The 23,527-nt window shown below is 49.1% G+C and overlaps 1 protein-coding gene and 1 long non-coding RNA gene across 2 annotated transcripts; one reads left to right on the forward strand and one right to left on the reverse strand.

Moving 5' to 3' along the window:
- Nucleotides 1–306: 306 nt before the first annotated feature.
- On the reverse strand, nt 307–12,346 carry CCNL1 (cyclin L1). The gene is made up of 11 exons (XM_042881163.1): nt 12,047–12,346; nt 11,868–11,942; nt 11,668–11,777; nt 5,914–6,034; nt 5,435–5,499; nt 4,006–4,105; nt 3,784–3,888; nt 3,372–3,513; nt 1,798–1,909; nt 1,578–1,676; nt 307–1,102 (listed from the first exon to the last, which is right to left on the reverse strand). Exons 1-11 carry the CDS (start codon nt 12,344–12,346, stop codon nt 754–756), a joined length of 1,578 nt encoding a protein of 525 aa, XP_042737097.1. The 3' UTR covers nt 307–753.
- A 1,318-nt stretch (nt 12,347–13,664) lies between these two features.
- LOC122185506 lies at nt 13,665–18,021 on the forward strand. The gene is made up of 2 exons (XR_006180893.1): nt 13,665–15,614; nt 16,482–18,021. It is a non-coding gene; the product is annotated as an uncharacterized LOC122185506 (long non-coding RNA).
- Nucleotides 18,022–23,527: the final 5,506 nt, after the last annotated feature.

Below are 23,527 nucleotides of genomic sequence, written 5' to 3' on the forward strand. Positions count from 1 at the left end.
CTCAATGTTCTGTGAAATGCAGCCCCTTTCCTTCTCAGCCTTTCTGCCTGCTCCCACCTGCTGCTCTGTCCCTGAGCTTTGCACACTTACACCATGCTCCTGTGCTCCAACTGCTGTCTGTCCTCCTTACTACCCCACTAAGCAGCCCACAAACTTCTGATGCATTCCAGGGTTCCCTTTAAGCTACTCCCCGCCCTTTGACCACAGCAGAAGCATGCCCAAATGCCCAGCATTCCATTCCCATCCAACCTTCAAAGCACCACATTAAAGAAAATCCTTTTAGCAGCTTCACTATTTGACATCCAGTAGGCAGTAGAAAAAGCCTTAGATTTTATTTCTTGTAAAAATCTTTTAACACATGCAGACTAAAACCAGTGTAAGAAAGTATCCACCATCGTTTAAACAAATAACTATACTTAAATATAAGTGTCTGCAATTGACTTGTATAAAAATAAGGTACATTTTGCTTTTGTACAGAAATCCATTCTCCAGTTCTCATATCAATAAACAATACACACCTCTAATACATACAGTTCAACCTGATCGCTGTTCTCCATCCGTCTGATACTGCTAAGGTATTATGTGCAAAAGTTGGTAACAGTTTCTTTCCCAAAAGAAAAAGGCTCTACTTGTTTTAGAAAAATCAGATACTGGGTTTAAATTAATCAAATGCTCATCGATTCCCTTGCTCTCCCCCGAGTCCATTCTGTGTGTTATGTACAGGCTCCGCCGGAACCCAGCCAGGCTCACTGCTCAGCGCCTGTGCCTGCTGTGCCCCGACCGGCTGCTGCTGTGATGTTTCCCTTTGTGGGACCTCTCGAAGGAGCGGGATCTCTCACGCCTGTCTCTGTGGTGCCCCCTCTCATGCCTGTGTTTCTTGGCAGCATCAGAATGATCCCTGGATTTGCTCTGCGACCGCGAGCGAGACTTTTTCCTTTTGTGGCCGTGTCTGTTTGCACTCTTCAGCTCCTCCCTGCCGTGCTTGGCCTTCAGGTGCGGAGAGCCGTGGTTGTGGTGCCTGCGAGGGCTGCCGCTGTGGCTGCGGGATCTGCTTCTCGACCTCGAGCTGTACGTGCCAGACAGACTGCGCCTGTTATTGTAGCTTTCAGAAGTGACACAAGGTTAAAACGTGTCATTCACACACACACAAAAGCTTATTTTCCTGTTCAGAAGCTTCCAGCTTACTGGGAGAAATCCCTGTGCAGAGGGGCTAACTGATGGGCGAGTGGCCTTCTCACAACACCATAATGGGACAGAATGTATTTTGCAATTCTACCTTGTCACAAACCCTCAACATCAGGTTAGAGGGACAAAGGCAGTAACCAAATCAGCAGCAGCTGGGGAACACTTTATTGGCATTTAAGTTCGCTGTTTCCACCCCAAATATCAGCATGAAGTCTAAAAGCAGATCATGCCATCAGATCTGCCATCAGCCTACACTGCCTCGCCCGCTCCCCTCTGATCCCACAAAACACAGGGAGCAATGACAAAAGATCAACCACCCTCCTCAAAGAGCAGCAGGCACAGTACAACAACCAGCCCCAGCCCTCAGCACCCGAACAGAAAGCACCACTTACTGCCGCCGGGGAGTATGAGAGCGAGAGCGGGACTTTGTCCTGGACCTGGACCGGCTGGCACTTCTGCTGCTCCTACTTCTCTTGCTTTCTTTTCTCATGCTGGAATGGGGAAGAAAGAAACAGGGTTATCCTTCTGAGGTGTTCATCACTGTCACTGAACAACTTAGAAGTAATTCAGTCGGAGAGCAAAGTCTCCTGGAACAGGAGTTTTTCCACCTACCCATTGTAAGGGCTCTTGGAAGCTTGCTGCCTTTCTTCTGGCTCTTTTTTATTGGTTTTGGTGTTCAAAGGTACCGGACTCTTCTCTTCAGTTTTCACTTCTCTTGGAGAAGCTGCAGATTTAAATTCAAGATTAGATGTTTTACCTGGAATTCGCCATAAGCATACTGTACTTTTTTATATATTCCATCCCTGCTGCTTGTAGAAAGGGCAAACAGGAACTCAAGAGCTGCTATTTGTCATCCCTGGTGGCATTTAAGGGCAGATGTGGTAGTGAGGGATGGGACTTAGAGGGTTATGCTGGAGGGAGGTGGATGGTCGGACTGTTAGATCTTAGAGGTCTTTTCCAACCTTTATGACTGTACAATTCAATTTCATTCTTCCCCTGAGAACAGCACAGTGATGGAGATGCCCACAGGCAGACACAGACACACATGTTCAATTGCTACGATGGCAGCTAACAGAAACAAGACTGCTCAGCAAAGTGACAGATTTCATTTTTAGGTGCTTACTGCAAGTCTAACAAATAGAAGAACAGAACTTCAGTTCAAAATCCACACTGAGATCCCCTGCCAAAGACTGCAGGCTCCTCCCATTGGAAAGATTGCCACTGGCTTGGCTAAGTGTGCTACAAACCCATCCAGCCCTGTAGATGGGGAACTGATAAATGCCATGCAAAACACTGCCACTGAGGGCCACACAGCTGCCCTACAGACAGGGGGCTCACAGGTTTACTGACAAAGCACAGGAAGCAAAGCTTTGCCAGCAGCTGCCCCTGAGCTGCCAGTCAGCAGGATGCTGAACGCCCTGCCTTCACTCAAGTTCTTCTAAGCCAAATTCTGGCTTCCCAAATACAAGGAAGCCCTTTTGTTTTTTAGTGAGAAAGGTGCCCTTGCTAACTCAGTGATGTTCAGTTTTCAAGAGAAATGATGGTTACAAAGCAACTCTGCTTTCTCAGAACACATTCTTAAGCTCCTGATGAGTACCTGTGGAAAGAGGGCCATCAAGAGGTAAGATGGAGCAAACAAAACTGTCTGTTCTTCTGAGTTCAGACAGCTTTTTCCATTGCCTGATTGAAGATATGCACTACAGGGTTTTACTGTGACACCACAACAGCACCATTGCTGTGACTTCCCCTTCTGCTTCCTGACCACAGCCTGCCTCAAAGGTACTTCAGAAAAGCACCTTGCAGAAACACCTGCTACAAAAGGAGCCCTGAACCTATTGGGGCCCTGCAACACATCACATTCCCAGCTCTTTGTAACACAGTAACGTACAGCATACCTGCTGTGGACACTTTCAATAATCTGAAGGGAACATGTCACTAGTATGCCCCTGTCCCTCCTGTGGAAGTACAGAAGATAGGGAGAGCAAAGCAGCTCTACTTCCCCCCTAATTTGCTATTTCACTTATTGGTAACTGGAAAAATGTCTCTCGCTTCTTAGCTCTCTAAGAGAGTCCATGCTGTCCTGCACAAGCAAACTTACACTTAAAACAAATAAAACAGTAGTTTTAAAATCCTCACATAGTCTCAGATAGTATCACGCAAGCTCCTGTACAAGAAAACCAGCTTACATGGTTTGGATGCAGGAGAAAAGCCACCCAGTGTCGAAAGTGCTGGAGTTCCATCCGGATTTAAGCCTTTTGCCTTCAGTTTAGCTTCCTGTAGTGCCATTTTCCTTTTTTCCACTTCTTTATCCAGCAGCTCGTAATTGGGCTATTCAAGTAACAAGAGGCACAAAGCTAAACTTCAGCAATGTTGTTTCCATCCCGTTTCTCCCAGCACGGCTCTCACAATCACCTGGCCAGCAAGGCAACTCATTTCTGAGCTTCTGCCATCTGATCTCACCCCTCCCTGGGCAGCAGCTGCCACACAGCAGAGCCCTCACAGCTGCACAACTGCTTCTGCATGGAGATGCACCCAGCACCCCCAGCCAGCTCTGAGACAGCAGGCGCTGCCCAGAACACAAACACAGCACGGAGGTACCTTCTTTCTGGTGTAGAGCTTCAGAGTTGTGAGGCAAATCTCCTGGATCTCCTCTTCCGTGGTGCCGAAGAGCAAGAACCAGTGCGGGCGGGTGGGCAGCGGGATCTGCAAGGAGGGAACAAAGCTGCATTGAGACCAGGGATCAACCGCACGCACTGCCACCGCCTCCTGAAACTGAACTTCTAGCAACTGAAGTCTGCAGAAAGGCAGAACAGCACTCACCTGCAGAGCTCTAGCAGCAAGATAAATGCAAGCACATGCTATAGTCTCTGGCTGAAAGCGAACAAACACGTTTGTTCGCAGGCTGTCATTCATGTAATTCCTAAAAGACAGAATTCAGGCAAGGTTGGATCTCAGGTTTGCATCTTTAGAGCACAACAATACTGGAGACTCAATTGACTTTATTATTTTTTCCTGTTATTATATCAAATCATTTGGTTTCTTTAGTTACTGCATTTGATGTTTACAGTTCTTACTTCTGTTAAAGAAGTCTGCACCATTCCCATTGCTTTGAAAAGCCAATGCAAGTAACACCACGTAACAGCTTCTACGTTACGTTGCACCGTGAAGTGTCCACTGAGCAGCAAACCAGCAAGTGCTTCTCATCCCTGCAGCTGTTTGCTTTAAACACCAATGTTCTCGTATTTCAAAAATCAATCTGCTCAAGACTCAAATGCAAGCATAAAAATACAGCATGTTTTTAACCTACCATTTTCCAGAGGCTAGATGCAACCTATAAAGTTCACAGAACATTGCATTTAGACCTTATGTGTGCTCTGATTAACACCAACTTCATCCCAAGGGAGAAGCCTCCGATTTGCTCGCTGTGTTTAAAACCTCCGTGTTAAAAAAGAGCTACAAGTCAGCAAGTTAGCACCAGATCTCCTGCTTCACTAGGCTACTTCTCTTCCAGCATGGTGGCACTGCCAAGCAACACATGCCAAGAGTTTAACAGCAGAGATCTCCATGATTTTTAAAGTTTCTGAGCTACGGGAGAGAAACGAACAGCAGTCAGCAAGTATTGACTGTACAGAACAGACATGAGTGAACATGCTTCATGCACTACTTTAGTATGGAAAACAAAAAACCAACCCTCGAGTCTAGCCAAGTGCAAAATCAACTACTTCACGTTGGCAGAAGATCTCCCCAATGTGTCCGTGGGCCCTCTAAATAAACTGCAGTATACAGTAGCTAGGCAACAAATACATTTAGAAACATTTTTAACAGGTACTTCTCAAAGCAAATATACAAATCCTTTTGACACCCAGACAGAACTAGAAGATGTTGCCCGATGGATATGGACCACTTCAGTGAATCTCGGATGAGAGCTTGCACTGGGTTGGCTGGAGAGAAGGGCAGCCAAACAGGCCATCCCCAGGTCATGGGCTGAGGTGCGAGGGCAGAGCTCTATGACTTACCATCAGGGACTACCCTTTAATTAAAGAGTAGAAAAAAGAACAAAGTTAAATTGAGTTCTCCATTACAGAGTGGAATCAAGCCATGAAAATAGTAAGCAGAAACAAGCACTATAATGTTTTGAAAGTAAATAATTATGTAATGACTTACATCTCATTGCTTTGCATATGGATCATCAGGCTTATTATTTCTGCTACTATTTTCCTGGCTAGGAAGAGAACAGAAAATCACTTACCAGGCTGTCTGTACCAGGGTTTGATTACGTTCACACTCTAAGACTTGTAAATACATCACAATGATCTGAGGGGAAGGAAAGAGAAAAAAAAAAAAAAAGACTCAGTTTTAACATATAAAGGAACAGTAAAGAAACAACTGCCTACAGCCAAACAGCACTGCAAAACACTGGGGTCTCTTCCTTTTCTGGCTACGTGCTCTAAGCCCACACACCAGTAGCCACATCCAGACACCACTCTGCCCCCAGGCTGTGATTTCCAAAAGCAACCACCTGTAACGTGTCCCAGGGAGCTCACTGCTACCACAGCTCAGCACGGCTATCTGCAAAGCCCACGTGTGCAAAAGCACTGCTGACAACAGCAGAGGAACCAGCAGATGAAGTCTGATCGTTTTCACATCTGCGCCTGCTGTCCCACAGCCCACGGTGACACCTTCAGGGTAGGACACTCTTTACAAGTTACATTATCACTGGTAACTCACCTTGTGTGGATGCTTGACATGAACACAAAATCCCAACTCCTTCAGTACCCTCCTTTCTGCTTTGATTACTTGATTTTTGGTGTTTATGTAGTTCTGATCAAGTATCAGGGGGCTTGGAGTCCTATAGTTTGCAAGAAATAAAATCAAAACTGTTTTGCATATCCAAAAAAATAGCAGCAACTCTGTTTTCCCTTCCAACCAACTAATGGCAACAGAAAACGGTTTTCAACTCCTGCAAGCAAGTTTAAGCATTAATCTTGTGCTGTCCAAGTTTAGATCAACTAGTTTAGTTCCTGTGTTTGACTGCCTATGGATTAGATGGCCAAGAGAAAAAATCCTTCCCTGCTGTGTACACAAACCACGCTGCCCTGGCTACTGGAATGGAGTCAGCTTTACAGCAAAGACCTCAGAGAACCTCTGTACTTCACAATGGAGGAGGAAGAGGAGCACGATGCTGTTACCTTTGCCAGGCAGGACTGCAGAACAAAATCTACAACAGCTCTTGGAAGGGTTTTACTGATGTTAATGTAGCAAGCTCGTGCTTTGCAAGTTGCAGTTTCCTGTGCACCAGAAGACAAAACTATTCCAATACTGACAGAAAATCAGCCCTCCTGTGATGTACAGGTCTAACACAGCAAAGCATTTAAACTTTACAACTCTGTGGCTCCGTGCATCGCAGCCATCCATCAGTATCTGCAGAGCGGTCACCAATTTGACAAGGCAAAATTCCAAAGCCTGGTGCTATCAATCCAAACCCCCATTCCTTCCAAATCCAAAACCTGAACTCTTCAAAGCTTTCTGGTGTTTTACTTTTCAGCTGAATTAACCTGCCACATCAGGCATGAGCATCGTGCCCCAGCTGTGCTCTTCCCTTTGTCTGTGCTTGGGCTCCACCTGTCATCACTCCCCACACTGCCCCCAAAGATCCTTTCCCTTTTGCAAGGTGCCTGACACATCCCAATGCCTTCCAGTGCAGAAGAGTAGTGCAGCAACTACTTACACTCCAGTCAACCACAGCTGTTCAACCCACAACTCCAGTTCACCCCAGTACTAATGGCACAATTATTTTACCCTGAATAGAAAACAGTAATGCAAAGTAGATTCAAAATATTTCATATTTCACTACTGACTTGTTTTTCCTGAGTCAGTGAGAGTTCCACAAATTGCTCACGCTGCTTTTTCCCCAGTCAGAGTGGAAACAACACCCCAAGCCTCCTCAGTTCCCAGCCCAGAAAGGAAGGCCCAACTGAATTACAACAGTAACCAGAAAGCTCCCCAGCTGCAGCAAAGCTGGCTTTAAGATAGGTGCACTTCCTGCAGCCACCTGGAAGGATGACTGGGAGCTTGTGTCAAGGGATACAAGCAGCCATGCGCTCCACCAATGGAAACACTGTGTTGTGCCTCCATGCACCTGAAGCATGAGCTCCCCAGCCCTCAAGGGGCCCAGGAATGGCTCCCAGCAGCTCTGCGACACCAGGAAGGCTCTGCAGCTCAAGCAGGAGCAGTACTGCTGCTGTCAGCATTCTCCATGCCATGCAATGGCACCTCTCTCATCATATCTCAGAGTCCCCGAGGTTTGTGATTACAGATACTTCACATGTAACTCAAAGTATGTCATTTTTCACAAAGTAACTGGAGAAGGAGGACTTGAATTTTAAGGTGACCAGTTCCATAGAGAAGTTAGGGTATCACCAGCAAGCACTGCAGGGGCAGTCTGAAGCAATGCTCTGGAGTGGGAGGACTGCTTGGAAGAACCAACTACAAGTTCAATCAGCTGAAGCCAATTCACTTCCAATTGGTGAGTTTCATAACAGCATTACTTGATGCAATTTTATCTGGATGGTATCACTGAGAGCAGGAACGAGTTCAGGTTCATTAGCAGAATGCTTCAGGGGAGCAAAGTCTAGAGGAAACGGCTCGAGCAGCTCTGATTTACTGTCTCAGAGCTCAAAAGGGAGGACGTACGGCTACACAGGGTCATTACACATCCTGCAGTGGGATCACTTCCTCCCATTTGAGTCTGCTCTCTGTAAAAGCCATTTCTAAGTCAGGAAAACAAAAGCAGTGAGCTAATGGTGCAAGAGGAAAGGCTGCCAGCCATAATGCATGTCAAGTCTCACTGGCATTCTGCAGTGCAGATCGCTGCAAACACTTTGTGTTTGACAGCTGAGTGATGGAAAGCTTAGCCTTACTGCACAGCAGCAGTGTGCCTTACTGTGTGCCCCCAGTTACCTGCTCTGTCACCTGTGAGACAAGTTCCAGAGATCTACAGGCCTAAGGAAGCCACGAAAGCATCAGTTTATGCGGACGGTATGTCCAGATGGAACAAACAGCCTTTCATCTACTTCTCCAAAACCAGAAGTCTGCATACGGCTGCACTGCATCTCTTTGCAGGCAGCAGCAAAGTTCCCCACTGTCAGATTTCTCAGCTTAGCACTTTTGCCAGCAGCTCCACAGTGTGGGGATGTTGTTATTCAGGAGCTGTGGCCTTCAGAGATCTCCCTGTGTGAAACTGTTAGCATTCCCACTGAAAGGCAAGGAGAGGAACTGGATGCTGCATTTGCTGCCCTTGCTTCTCAGAACTGGGAAATAATCAGTTTTGGGCCCATGTAACAAGTCAGGGAAATAATTTAAAAGCTTCTATAGAAAACTAAGCTTCAAACCCCATACAGCAAAGCAGTATTACAATTTCCTACTTCCAATCTGTTGTTACAAACCAGAAGTAGCACTCCAGGCAAGACTTCTTACTTAAGAGCAGCATACAGTGCCCATGTTGGTGAATCAGTCCAACAGCCACAAAACACAATCTGGATTGGAGACTCTGGAGATAAGCACACTCCAACATGCCCGTAACAGAATAAATTAAACATGCTTTTTTGAAATCCCTCTGGCAAACAGGATCAGTTTGTTTGACATAGTTACAGCTTCACGAGATGCAGTATAAATGTTTGATACCTCTGGAACACGTGGTAAGCTGGAGGAGAAGCACCCTGTGTGTGCTTTTGTTTAAAATGCAACACGTACTTCTGATCAGTGCAGCTTGGCATCAGCATCTCATTTCAAAGAGCACACCTCTCTTATGGTAGCCAATTCCAAAAGAAAGAGAGTTCTACATTTGTCCCCAGCATCGTAAATACAAGCACTGCGGGTTCACAGAGCAGTTAAGAACACCGGTGAATTAATGCAGGCCACCTGAGCACAGGTGTGGGACTGTGGGACTGCTGCAACAGAAGTGAGAACAGCCAACCAAGCATCTCAGAGCAGCACTTGTGAGGTTACAAATGACAGCAGTCGCATTCGGTTGAAGCCTCATAAAGACCTGCAGCATTCAGGCACATTTAAGAGAAGTAAAATCAACTTCAAACTACATTCTGCACATTAAACACGAGTTATACTTGACTGAGAACAGAGATATTTCAGCACATGTTTTTTCAAAAGCAGTATTTTTCATAATACGACTTTTCTTCATGCACACAAACATTTCACATGCAATACTACATGACATATGCTTGTGAGAGATTCAAAAGTCAAGGTGCTTGTCCAAAACACTTCTTTTAAAGCTTTTTCTTATTTCCCAGCATTAGAAATACCACCTAGCAGTAACTCAGTTGACTACATGACTTACAAAAGGAAATCCCAATTGCTATATTCCCACTTCTGCAAACAAACACATAAGGACTGCTTACAAATCGTTTATATGAAGAGCTTTACAAATTTAAAGACTTCTGCACCCTTGTGATGAAGGCGTGTTTTACTACAAACTCAAACTGCACTTACACAGACCCACACAGTGGACCAAAGAACCCCAAACTGTTTAAGAAAGCAAGTCTACTCAAATGTCACGTGGGTTAAGAGCTTCGGTTAATGGAAAAACTAAACTACAGGCAGAAAGAAAGTAAGCAGCCTAACCATTCATCTCAGTTCTGGGTCGGTGTGAGAAACTAGCTACAGCCTAAGTGTTAGCTTCAGATAAAAGAAGATTAAGCTAGTATTCTAAAAACCTGGACAGCAAAGAAAAAAGCTTATAACAAGATACAGGAGTTCTTCCAAATGGTTCACCATCGGCCAACCTGTTAGTCCCCCGATTCCAGTGACCTATTCTCAGAGCACTGGCTTCTCCTTGGGGATTTTCGATACTTCACTCACTGTTGCCATGACGACAGCTTCATCTTTATGTACCACTCCACATCACCCAGGCTTTGGTAAATGTAGCTGGTCGCTGTATAGTCGGTTGCAAGGGAAAAAAGAGTTGAAGTTAATAACGTGTACAGATCATGTACATGTCATCTTGTAAAAAGTACAGAAAAACGTTTACATCCTGTTTAAAAAAAAAAAGCAAGCCTGAATGTCAGACTTCAGCATTTTAAGATTGATTTCATGCAGATTCACTTAGAATCTCAGACCAACAATACCCATTTTTCCAGATAATAACAGGGCAGAAGTGCATGACTTCTTATCATGATGCATTTAAGTCACTACGTAACATCTGTAAGTGACATTCTGATTTGGAACAGGCTAGCTGGAAAGTCTTAAGTTTGCAGGTTAAGCTCAGCTTCTGATCCTGCATATAGCACAGAAACTACTTATTTGTGTTCTCCTTACAAAAAAAAAAAAAAAAAGCAAAAAAAAAGAGCACTGCATACAAGTAACCAGGCTTCCACATCCAGATCAAGGCCAAAACATTAGAAGCTGATGAAGTGATTCCAATAACCCAATAAGCCAGATCTCCTCGTCATAAAAGAAACCACCACAGAATCCACGTTCTGCGTAACTTCACAAAACTCCCTCTGGGCCATCAGGGACAACAACAAGATGGAAATGGAAAAAAAAAAAAAACCCACAACAAAACTAAGTTCCATGTGAACTTTAACAATGAGTTGTTCTTTTATCTGAAGCTAACTCCAAAGACACGAGCAGAAGGCAGATGTTTTAGATGCCACAGCAGAACCACAACAGGGATAAGTGTCCCAAGGAACGGCTGGCTTCCCTAACAGATTTCTACTCTTTCAAGAAGGCAACACAAGGCTTAGTTTGAACTCCTGCTGTAACCTGGCGATACAAACCCATACACGAAAGCGTGAACTTAAAAACCTAGCTGAAAACCCTGCCTTTAGAGCTATGGATTATCTGAAGTAATCACATTCTAGAATTAAAGCCACTTCACCAAAGCTGAAGTCTCCTTCAGTCGCTGCTGCACAACATACTTAAGGAAATTGGTAAATTTAATGGTAACTCTCCTTCCCATTCCTTTTTCCGCTTTCCACATGAAAACAGACACTGCTTTCCACACAAAAAAGCAGAATTAGGCACTCACAGCTGACAACAGCCCACAGCTACAGAGCTGCACATGGATCAGGTGAGCTTACACTCCATCTCCAAGGACTTACACGAGCACACAGTACCACAGAAGACCAGAAGCCTCACTTTTTGCAATTTGAGACACCTCCATCTTCCAAGGCTCAATCGCACTTCCTCCTTGTCGAGGTGCTGTCATTACAGCCGTACACACTGTCAGCCAAGCCACTCTCTTCAGATTCCTTCCAAAAACCACCGTTTCTACAGAACAACACCACTACCGCTACGAGCTCAGCCTTCCCCCTCTGCAAACTGACGCACGAGGAAGGCATGGGGGGCGCTCTGGTCTGAAGGCTCGTCGGCCGGCGGTGCCTAAAGCTGCCTTCAGTGAGCTGCCAGCCGGCAGGCCGGGCCGGGGCGATGCGGTGACAGGGAGCCGGGGGCGGCACACGGCCTTACCTTTTGGCTCTGAGCTGCCTCAGGTGGTGGAACACGTTGATCACGTCCCTGATCCGCCGCGGCGCCTCTTCGATTTTAGACGCGAGGTTAATGCAGGCCATGGCGACGATCTGCGGGGAAGGCCGGCTCCGTCAGACCCTTCGGAAACCACGAACCGACGCGCGCCGAGCGCCGCCCGCGCCTCCCCCGGCCCCGCTCACCTCGAAGCTGTGCTTGACGAAGGACTTGGAGTAGAAGAAGCGGTGGAACAGCACCTGCCCGGTCGCCATCGCCACCTGTGAGGGCAGAGAGGAGGCGGCCGTCAGCGCGCGCGCCCGCCGCCATTTTGTGCGAGCGCCGCCGCCCCCCGCCACAATGGCGCCCCCCCGGCCGGCCCCACCTGCGGCAGGCGCAGCAGGATGCCGGCCGCCTGGATCAGCTCGCAGCCCAGGATGCGCAGGTCGGTCTCGCACTGCAGGTCCAGGCCGTCCTGCATGGAAGGGGTGGGCGAGAGCCGCTCCTCGGGGATGAGCGAGTGGTCGATGGTGAGCGACACCTCCGAGTACAGCCGGTCGCCGATCAGGATGCCCGGAGCGGCGGGGGGCGGTGGCGGCGGCGGCGGGGCGGCGGACGAGGAGGCGGCGGCGACAGCCGGGGCGGCGGCGGGCGGGGGGGCCGGGTGCGCGGCGGCGGAGGCCATGATGGCGGCCGCTCCGCTCCGCAGCCACGCACGGACTGGCGCGGCCCGGCGCTGTGACGCAGCACTCGGCGGCACCGCGCGGCGCGGCGGGAAAAAAGAGTCCGCCCGCTTCAGCCCCGCCCTGAGCGGCTGAGGGAACGGCGGGCGGCGCCGGGCTGCGCGGTCCGTGCGTCCTGCGCTGCCGTCGGCTTTACGGCCGTGCGGGCGGAGCGGGGAGGGACCCAGCCGTTCAGATCGCTGGACGCTCAAAGCCCGTCCTCTTTAAGCCATTCTAAGCGACGTGGAGGAATCGCTCCGAGACGCGAGGAAATCGCGGCTCCACGTCGACGCGTGCGTCGTCGCCCGCTCTCATACAGACGTTCTTCTCTCGTTCGGTAGGGCCGGCGGATGGGGAGCACCGGCACGGCACCAGGCCTTATTTACAACCGCCGCTCCGCCTCGGCAGAGCTCCGCAGTCGCGGCGACCGCTCCCCTCCCTCCGCCCCGCCGGGGAAGGACACGACGCAGCTCTGTCGCAATCGCGACGCCGGGGAAATTCCGCCCGCTCGCATCACTTCTCGGAACGGCCGCACCGCGCCCGTATCGCTGCGCCACGCGGCCGGGACTACCAACCCGCGGCTGGCGGGCGAACCCCGCCCCGGCGGGCAGCTCCGGGATCTGATTGGCTCCCTCGGCTTGATTGACGCCGCCCGGTGTCGTCAGCCGTCCGCCATGTCGTGCGGGGGCGCCGCGTCCTCGCGTGGCCCCGCGGGTCGCCGTGGGGTTCCGCGGTCACGGCGGGCTGCGAGGGCGGCGGGACGGCGCTCCGGTGCGGAAAGCGGGGCTGGGGGCTTCGCGTGGAGAGACGGCACCTCGTGCCGTGGGCAGGGGACCGCTCGGGTCGGGTTCCCTCAGGGCCCGGAGCTCCTCTCCCGTGGCGCGGCTCTGAGCCACCGCCCCGCTCCTCACCCACCGCCACGGGGTGAGCAGCAGAAAGCCGTGCTGCGGCAGGGACTCGTGCAGCAAGGCAGGTCCACAGCAGTGCCGTGTGCCGGCCCTGTCAGCCAGGCGTGCCCAGCCCTGTGAAGTTGCTGTTTGCCATTCAAACAGCAAACCTGAGGGCTCACAGCGTGCCCAGGCTCCGAGCAGCAGGGCTGAATTGTAGCATCATCCTTAAGTTCTTTACAGAGAGAGTGGTGAGGTGCTGGAACAGCTGCCCAGAGAGGCTGTGATGCCCCGTCCATCCCTGGAGGTGTTCAAGGCCAGGTTGAATGGGGCCATGGGCAGCCTGGGCTGCTATGAAATGTGGAGGTTGGTGGCCCTGCACGTGGCAGGGGGTTGGAGATTCATGGTCCTTGAGGTTCCTTCCAACCCCGGCCGTTCTGTGATTCTGTGATTCACTGAGCAAAGAGCCAGCAGTCCGTGCTGCTCCGTGTGCTGAGACGGGTGGTAAGGAGCCTTTGTGGGGAGATACAAATGCGAGATGCTGATCAATCAGTTTGATCAGGGCGGTGCTGCCAGGCTGTGGCAGTGAGCTGGAGGTGCACAAGGCCTGGCTGCCAGCAAGGGCGGCCGAGGAGGTGTGGAGCAGCTGGGTGAGGCACTGGGCTCTGTGTCATGGTCAGGGTGAGGCTTTACAAACAAGGCTTTCAGAGTTCACAGTTCACAGTGCTTGTTTGTCAGTCTTCCCTTCCCTGTTTGTATTTGGGGTTTGAGAGCCAGTCTGTAACTATCACTGGAATAGTGCTTTTTCAGAAGGATTTAATTGCTTTTCCCTTTTCCCCCAGTGCTGGGTGGTTGCTGCAGTTTGTGGCTCAGCAGGGGTTTGGTTGGCTGGAGGGGTTCTGTACCCACCCCATTTCCTGGCCCTTTCACAACTTCCTTCCCTGAGCCTCATACCGTGCAGTCACTGAGATTTTCAAAACAATTTTACATAGATTTAAGAAGCCTACCACCAACCTGGGGGACTGGAGATCTTTTCTTTTAGAAACCTCCAGCAGCCCTCTTGGGTGCCTGGTGCAGCCAGTGAGCACACAAAGCTCGTGCTAAGCATCTCTGCAGTGGCAGAAGCAATGTACAGGTCACTGAAAGTACTGCAGGTTAAAGAAATAATAAAGGGGAGCTGGGTAAAGAAACCCCAGGTTTGTATCGGTTCTCATGGAGGCGTATGTTTTTCAATTCAGTAAAGTTGAGCAATGTGTTGTCCCCATAGCAGCATATTAAAAAAAAAAAAACAACAAAAAACAAAGTCTGTAGCATCTGATGAGCTAGTACCTGATGTCTCCAGGATGGTACAGTGGAGCTACATTAATAAATCATAGAATGTCTTAGGTCAGAAGATATGTTCAAGATAATCTAGCTCCAATCCCCCTGCCATGGGCTGGCAGCCCAGAGCCCCATCCAGCCTGGCTTTGAGCACCCCCAGGGATGGGGCACCCACTGCTCTGTGGCCTTGCTGCCCTCTGAGAAAAGAATTGCTTCCTAACTTCCAATTAAATCTTTAATCTAACGCTTTATTTTGTAACACCACCAACAGGAGGGAAAGCCTGTGTTGTCACCTCCCCAGAACCATACCCCACTGCGCACTGTAGACAACTTAAACCCATCAGCACAGCAGTTAATAAGTTCATGCTTTTTTGCCAGGAAGCAGCGTGTTGTTGGAAAATGAAGGCAGTCCATAACTGCTGGCTGAATCATGGATGTGAGTACATTAATGAGTCTAATGTGCCCTTCAGCCCCGAGTCATATCTGGGAGCTCTTTAAGTTGACTACGTGGACATAACTACTGGCATCAAAACGAACACTGAAATACCCATCTTTGGTTTCAAGAATTCGTGCGACGGCCTGAAATCACATGGAGTGTTTGCAACACCAGTGCTGAGCACAGGGTGCCAGGAGGCATTGTCAGGGTCCCCACCAGCCCCATTGCTGGCCGTGGCTTTGGGGCAGAACGAGTCCCCATCTCACCTGAGCAAAGCAGATAGTCCTGGGATGGTGCAGCAGCGTATGGCAGCTCCCAAATCTCCGGTGTCTGTCCTGCACTCCTTTGGTATCTACACCATTGCAGCACCTTGCAATGCTGCTGCATTTTTCCCTACTTCTGATTGCAGGTGCAGACTCCAAAGCTGAGCAGTGAACTGGGAAGCAGAGGATGGGCAAAGATGAAATGAAGGTAACACCAGTTTCCAAGTAAACCTGGTGGGAAAGGAGCTGTAGGGTATCCAGAAACCTCCATCCTAGTGGGGAAGTGAACCACCTCCATCCCGAACATCCCCTGAGGATTTTACAGGTTTGTCAGCAAATGTTTCACTAAAGGAAATAGAAGAGCAGGTTTTAGGCAAAGAACTGCAAATTTCAACATGCAGATCCCTTCACAGAATAGAAGGGGTTTGTTCAGAAAAGTGAGACTGTGATGGCAGAAACATTTCCTTGGAGAATGAGGTCAATGTATAAGACGACAACGTGACAGGCTATTAAGCAGTAAAATGTTGTGACATTAGGTGATACCTGAAAGTTTCTGCTGTCGTATCAAGTAGATCAGTTTAAGAGAACAGGGAATGTTACTGAATTAATTTACCCATTGCAGTCAATCAATTTTTTATTTCAAAGACTTGGGATTTTTTTTTAAATCAAATTTTTAGGAGATCTGTTTCTATTCTTCAACTTGAATCTGATAAACTAGTGAAGAATCTGTAAGAATTATAGACAGAACCTATGTTATAGAACCTGATTGCAGGAACACTTGCAGTGTGGATCACATACGAGGTTGGCAATGATATGGAAGAGCTTGGCACTAAAAGTTGTGGCAATGCAATTTACTCAGTCTGGAGCAAGAAAGCTTTACTCAGTCAAATTAAGACTTAAAGAAGATTTAGGTAGGCGACTTCTATAAAAGATTTACAGAGACTGCAAGTGTGGACTCTAAATTAACAGCTCTGAGAAACGAGGGATATTTGAAATGGTTCCCAGAGGGTGGTTACGTTCAACTCTTTGTGGTTTTGAAGGAGAAAAGAGCAATTCAGTAGTTACATTCTGCTTGGAATAACTTGGTACAAAACCAAAAGCACGAGTGTGAGCACAGCCCTTCATACAAGTGTCTGTCTGTCTGTTTCACGTTAACCGACTCTACCTTCCATTCTCATTTTGTTGGTTTCAGTGCATTCCTCAACTCTTGCCAGTGAAGCCACTGCTGGTGTCAAGCTTAAAGTCATTGAAGGCTTTACCAAGAAAAGATTCAAATCAGTGAGCCTTCCCCACCATCTGATCGTGTATTGCTGAACAGTAGTTGGGTGCATTTTCAAACTGGACATCATGCTTAACATCCTTTTGGTTCCAGTCTGTGTTCCAGCACATTCAAAACTCACACTTGTTTCTCCCGTTGAGTGGCATCAAGACAAAGCAAGTGGAATTTATCAGGTCTTACCATCATCAGACAACGCCGAGCAGGCAGCAGACATTCAGATGCAGATCACAGAGCACGTTTTGTCTGCGTGCACGTTATGTGATTGAGTGAACTGGTTTGAGAAGTGGCATTAAACGTGTCCAGCTGATACCAACCCTGGCAGTTAATGCACCAACCTTTGAACTGCAGCAGGCAGCTTCAGAGGAAGGGCAGGGCTGGTGGCAGCACCATCACTGCTGTTTGCTCATACAGCTCTGGCTGCTCTCTGTCTTTCCTGTCCTCTGAGTAAAGACACAGGACACAAGTTGGGACTGAGAAGCAGTTTTTGTTGTGCTCTGGCTCTGTCTCAGCCCCCTCCATGGGCCAGCAGTGCCACCTACCAGCATTTGGAGTGGAGAAATGAGCAACCAGGCTTGGTGTTATCCACACCAAGCAATCACAACATGCTTTTAAAAAGCATTATGCTCTGCACGTGTGCTGGCACACACACCTGCCTTGGCTCTGTCCTGAGAACATTGCCATCACTGATAGCATTTTCATCTGGAAGTAAAAAACTGGGTTAATGTCAAATGGAATTAAGTGACATTGAGCTTGGGAGAGGTGCCCTGAGCTCACAGCACGGCCCTGTGCTTTGGTGAGAGGCTCTTACACCCAGTGCCATCAGCAGAAGGGCAGACCTGAGCAGTTTGTTCTTTACATCGCACACCTCTCCAGAACCAGTGCTCCACGATGTGCTTCTCACAGATTATCACCACTGAGCAATTTGTATCTGCAGGCACGCCAGCAAAAAGGCAAAGGATCAAAGCTCCAGCCTGGAATAAATCAGAGTGAGCCCCTAGCACGGAGTGTGAGCAGAAACGAGCAACAGGGGAGATGGAAAAGAACAGGCTGTGTCCTGACAGGCAGACCTCAGCAAGACAGATTTAGCTCTCGTTCAGCCAGGAGGATGTTTGTCACCGCGAGGACAGGCCTAAATTATTTTTAGTGGATGCATCATGAGCCTGCAGCTTTAAAGGACAGTGAAAGAAAGATCAGCTTGTCCAGTGAGGGCTTATCCTGCTCTCTCAGAGCACTTGCAGCCCTGGGAAGCTGAGGAATGTGTCGGTACATACGAGACACCATGTGCTACTAGAAGTACAATGCCTGCTTTTATTGCTGCTAGCTGTGACACCAGCAGTCAGCAAACCCTGACATCACACGTGCTGTCCTTACCCTGGGCCACGCACACAGCAGCGTGCCTGCAGGCTGAGCCCAACAGAGCATTTCTCAATAAAACAGTCTGGAGATCCAAAAAGATTGTCTTGTTTTCTATCAGTCCCTGTGGCCCCAGCTGTGACAGGACACCCAGCCCTGCAGTCACCTTGCTGCACAGCAGGAGAGGTGATTCTCTCCTACTGCTGCCAGCGCTGTGTTCTGCAGCCACGCACCAGGCAGGGTGAGGCCGTGCTGCTGGGTGCTGTGAGCCCAGGGAGGCTCCGTGCCGTGCTGGGAGCCACAACAGAACCACATCCTGAGCAATATCTGATAGACTGACTGCACCAGATTGAAAACATCTTCAGTGCAATCGGTGAGCAGCTTTGCCGAGTTTTTTCCTCTACAGACAGATACAGCCAGCGCTGAGATGCTTCATCTCAGCTAAATCAAGCAAATCTGTCACTGCTTTGTCCATGTGCGTATCAGAATGGGGCCAGGAGGGGCTGCGTGCACCGGGGCAATTCCGAGCGCTGCGCACCCTCCTGACCCGCAGCTGCCTGTTTGCATGGGAGCGCTCCTTTCCGAAGGGGCAGTGCGCCACCTAGCGGGCTGGAGCCGCACTGCGGGGGGGGTGCGGTGCCGCGGAGCGTGGCCAGCCGCGGGACGGGGAATCGAAGTGCCAACGTACGGGCAGGATGTTTCGTTTTACTGAGATAGCCAACAGACACCACGTCTGATTGATCACGAGGTACTCACAAATAAAAGGAGCTGCCAACAACGAGCCGTCTGTCCCTGCAGCGCTGAGAAAACCAACACAAATGCGAGCAGGGTGCGCCATGGGAATAAGGGATGTAGCATATCGGTACCCATGACTATTTCCAGTAACAGTTAGCTAGAAACAAAGGGAGATCTGAAAGTCACGTTAGCAGGTCATTTGTGAGTTACACTCCTTTTTCCATAACAGACATGAATAGGGATTTTTGCTTTTATAGTTCCTTCATACTGTACAGTGCAGCAAGAGTCAGGATTATGCTTCATGTAATTCATTTTATCAGCACAGAAGGATAATTCTGTTATTTCTGGAATGGACCATGGTCTGAACTACAAGATTCTTAAAGATGCTCAAAACCTCACTTAGGTTCTGGGAAGACTCACAATACCACTGGCTAATATTTCTCTAAACAGATTAAAAAAGGAAAACCAACCAACCAACCATGCAGATTTTTGCAGTTATTCACTTGCCATTCATTTCACACTACTTGGGCATGCAATTCAGGCGAGGAACCCCGTCCAGAGCTCTTATCCATCAGCCCACAGTGCTTGCTAGTACACACAGCAGTGCAGGACCCCGGGCCAGGAGGGCTCCAGGTGGGTGGGAGCAGCTCTGCCACGCTTCTCCCCAAACTTCAAGTTAAAACCACTTAATAATAACCTAAGACAAGCTTTATCACAGACCCTTTTACCCAGCAGGAGGCAGCACTTTGTTACAAAAAAAAAAAAAAACCCAAAACCCCACAACCAAAATTGGGAACATTTTGCTGATAACACAGCCTGTCTCAGCAGCTGTGCAAAGCTTTTAGCTTCAAACATAGAAGTGTTATCATTAGGACTGGAAAAAAGACTTTTTGACTTCACTCCGAGACAGAGCAGAGCTCACCAGCTCTGTGCCACTTCAAAGTGCACCAGATTTTTCCTTCAGTGTACAGCATAATCCATGGAAGTGATCAGCATGGCAAATTATCTTTTAAACCTTTTTGTGTACACTATTTTATATTTATAAATATATATATAAAATGTATACTTCCTTCATGCAGGTGCTGGTCACGCTGTCCCAAGCACAGCCCCCCATTTTAGTGCAGCCTCAGTGCCCCCAGCAGCCCACCTCCACCCATGGTGTGTTTTCAAAGAGCTCAGGCCGTGCAGTGATTGCCCAGCTCTCAGCCAACATACCCTTCCCAGCCTAGACTTAACAACCTTATGTTGAGGGGAGCTTTACCTGTTGGACATTTCCAGTTTTTAAGCCCACATGCAGGTTCATCTTCCAGAATACCACATAAGGAGAGCCAACAACCCCAAACAAACCCCCCCAACCCACTGCCCGTGCCTCCAGCTGCAGGTTTGGTAGCTCAGCCAGCTGCATCTTATTAGCCAGATCCCTCCATTGGCTCAGGCTCTCACTCCTTGTACCTACTCTGAGTCAGGCTGCTTCTGGAGAGCTGGGAAAGGCTATTTTGCTCTGTTCTTAGCTGGAAATTTCAGGAAAGTTTTGACAAAGTCCCTCTGACCTCTCTGCAATGCCTTTTTTTTTTTTTTTTTTTTTAACCAAGTCACGATTTGGGATGTAGCTATGATGAATGGGGAGTGCATTGCATTAGCTCATGTGTCAGGCCAAATAAAGGAAGGGTGTCCCCAGTGGGCCATCCCTGGCCAGTCACATCTCAGCCTGTCTGAGCAGCCCTTTAACGTTCAGCAGGCTGCTGAAACCCGCTGGTGAACAAGGGGCGTTCCTGGCACTTTGGGACTTCCCATCAAGATGTGTTTGTTAAGTCAAACTGGCAGAGCCAAAATAACAGGCACGCAGCTGGATCCATCCTAAAATGAATGGCTCCTATGAGAAATGCAGGCACCCGCAGTGCTGGTGTTCTGCAGCAGGCCCTTCATGCACCGTCTGCACTGGCGTGCGGGAATAACATGAAGATCCATGGCAGCTCTTCCTTCCCTCCCCTCTCCATTCTGTATTTCACAGAATCACAGATCCAAAGTTCCAGTTTGTGCCTGTTGCCCTTGGTCCTGTTACTGGCCAGGGCTGAAAAGAGCCTGGCCACATCCACCTGGCTCCTGCTCTTTGTATACATACAGGTATTGATACGATCCATTTCTCAGTCTTCTCTTTCCCAGGCTGAACAGCACCAGTGCTCTCAGCCTTTCCTCATCAGGAGGTGGTCAGGCCCCCAGGCATCTCCATCTCTGCACCCTCCAATGGACTCTCTGCAACAGTTCCCTGCCTGCCTTGAAATGGGGAGCTCAGAACTGGGCCCCGTGCCCCAGACGTGGCCACACCAGCGCAGATCAAGGGAGAGAAGAGCATCCTCACCTGCTGACCACACTCTTTGTAGAGCACCCAGGATACCATTGGCCTTGGCTACAAGGGCACATGGCTGGCTCATGGTCAACCATTGGTCAACCAGGACCCCCAGGTTCTTCTCCATAGAGCTTCTTTCCGACAGTTCAGCCCCCAACCTGTACTGGTGTGTTATTATTCCTCCCCAGCTGTAGTACTCTACTCTTGCCCTTGTTGAAGCTCATCAGATTCTTCTCCACCAAACTCTCCCACCTGTCCATACCTTGCTGAATGGCCACACAGCCTTCAGCAAGCTGAAGGGGCCACACAGCCCTGCCAGCTTCATATCACCAACAAACTTGAACTCTATCCCTTCATCCAGGTCACTGATGTAGAAATTGAACAAGACTGAGCCCAATATCAGCTCCTGGGGAGCACTGCTACCTGCAGGCCACCCAGACTCTGCTCTGTGGGTGCTCCAGCAGCCCGGTGCTGCATGCAGGGCTGCTGGCACTGTGTGACACTGCTCACTGCTCACTGCCAGTGCCCTTGCAGCCATCCCGCAATCTCCTAGGTGGGAAGGCAAGGGCTAAACTTTTTAAAGAATAAATGAAAAGAGAAGTGGAGTAGAGAAAGTGACAAATACAGGTCATGCTGTATAGATATTAGAGCTGTGGAAGTAAAGGCAGGGAGCTGTAAAAGTTCAGGAGGCCCTCTATCTCCTTCAGGATGAGAGAAAATACTTTTGTTCCTTTCTTATCAGGCTTGCTCCATATGGGTATTACAGCAGGTGGTTTGGGGGTCTGTGCTGCTCACTCTGTCTGAAGGAGTCAGAAGAGTGGATGAAAGAAAGCCCTGAGAGCCTTTTGACGAACCTAAAGGTTGCTTCCAACCCAATCCATTCTGGGAGTCTCTCATTCTATGAATTTGTTGCATTGCAACGCTTAGCTACAACTTTCAGCTAAAAGGGTTGGGCGACATCCTGCTGTTAAACGCAGCATCCTCCCCAGCACAGCCCCTCCCAACAGCCTTGAGGGCTTTAGAGCTCAGTACCAACACTGATATCTGACACATGGCTTTTATTTCTCCTTTCATCATAGTGTGTACAACAGGCTGCAGATAAAACCATCGTGTTCCCCATCATCCTTCCTGTTCCACTGCACTGCCTGTGTTGGAGGTGACTGAAGGGGTGGGGAACTAATAGGGAGCAGAAGGGGAGCCCGAACTGAGCTCAGCTTGCTGAAGAGGGCAGCTGCTTTTCACTTGTGCTCTCCTTAGTGATTAAATGGGCCGGGATGCAACCAGATGTGATGCACTCAACACAGCTGAAACCATTTGCAAAAATAGTTCTGAGTGCTCAGCTTCCATTCCGTTCACTGCTTTTTGTTTGGCCAAAAAAGAAAGCTCTCTGGAGGGCTGCAAGGTGTTTACCAAGCCACTGATGAATTCAGGCTGGAGTAACTTTACACAAGACAAATGGTTCTCCCTGGCCAACGTTTTCTATCTCTTTTTTTCCTGCCTGTAAACTTGACTTGCTCTGTTGGGAAGCAGAAAAGGCCAATGGCCTGTGAGGCAAAGTGAGCAATTTCAAGTCGATTATCCACGAAGGTTACGAGGCAGCTGCAGCTGCTCTGCAGAGATCCGTCAGCAATTTCTACCCCACACCTGTGCTTGGTCACTCAGGTGGCTTTGGCTGATGCAGTGAGGTGAAGCCATGGTCCCAAGGCCTCTCCTGGAGCTCCTCCCATGCAGAGGGCAGAAAGGTGCTCTCCAGAGTTGTGTCGTTACCTTATGGAGGGCAATGGGATACAGCCCCAACCTCGGCTCCTGCACAGTGCGCAGCGAGCTCTGCTGAAGGCACAGCACTCAGCTCAGCTGCTTGGGAGCAATCCTGGTGGGAGGGGGCTGGGCACCTGATGTCCCATGTCCCACACGGCCCCAGCTCCTGTGGTCCCAGTCCCATCCGAAGAGCAATCAGACTGATTGCTGGAGGGCTGCTGGAGAACAGTGTGCTCACACAGCTTCACTTCTCAAACAACATCCATCTTCCCAAAGCAGGTCTTCTGAGCTCTGCCCATGTTCAGCAGCCTACATCCTATCCCTAACCCTGACCCCAACCCGAGTGTGGACTCGGAGTGTGGCTGGGGCAGTGTCAGAGCTCAGGCACAGCCATGGACAGCTGGAAAAACATCTTCTGCTGTTGCCTAAACACCACCTGCACCAAAGCAAAGGATTGTCACACTCACTCTCTTCAAAGGGAAAACAACAGCACTCAGCACGAGTGTTTTCACTTGGGCTGGAGCCCCAAGCCACAACCAACATCAGATCTTCGGTTACGGATCCGTGCGGCGCTTTGTGACACATGGCCTCCTAGTGCTGTGTGCTCTTGGACAAATTCACCCCATCAGATACACATGTGTACCCACTGATGAGTGTTACCTGCTTATGCAAAGTTATCTTGTCACAGAAAAGAACAAAACAAAGAGCCCTCTTACAGACACTCACAGTTTTTCCACATGCTACTGCCAGGAACCAGCAAATGTGG

Source organism: Lagopus leucura, unplaced genomic scaffold (genome assembly GCF_019238085.1).
Source record: "Lagopus leucura isolate 7727_CA_CO unplaced genomic scaffold, USGS_WTPT01 Super-Scaffold_100029, whole genome shotgun sequence".
Taxonomy (NCBI): domain Eukaryota; kingdom Metazoa; phylum Chordata; class Aves; order Galliformes; family Phasianidae; genus Lagopus; species Lagopus leucura.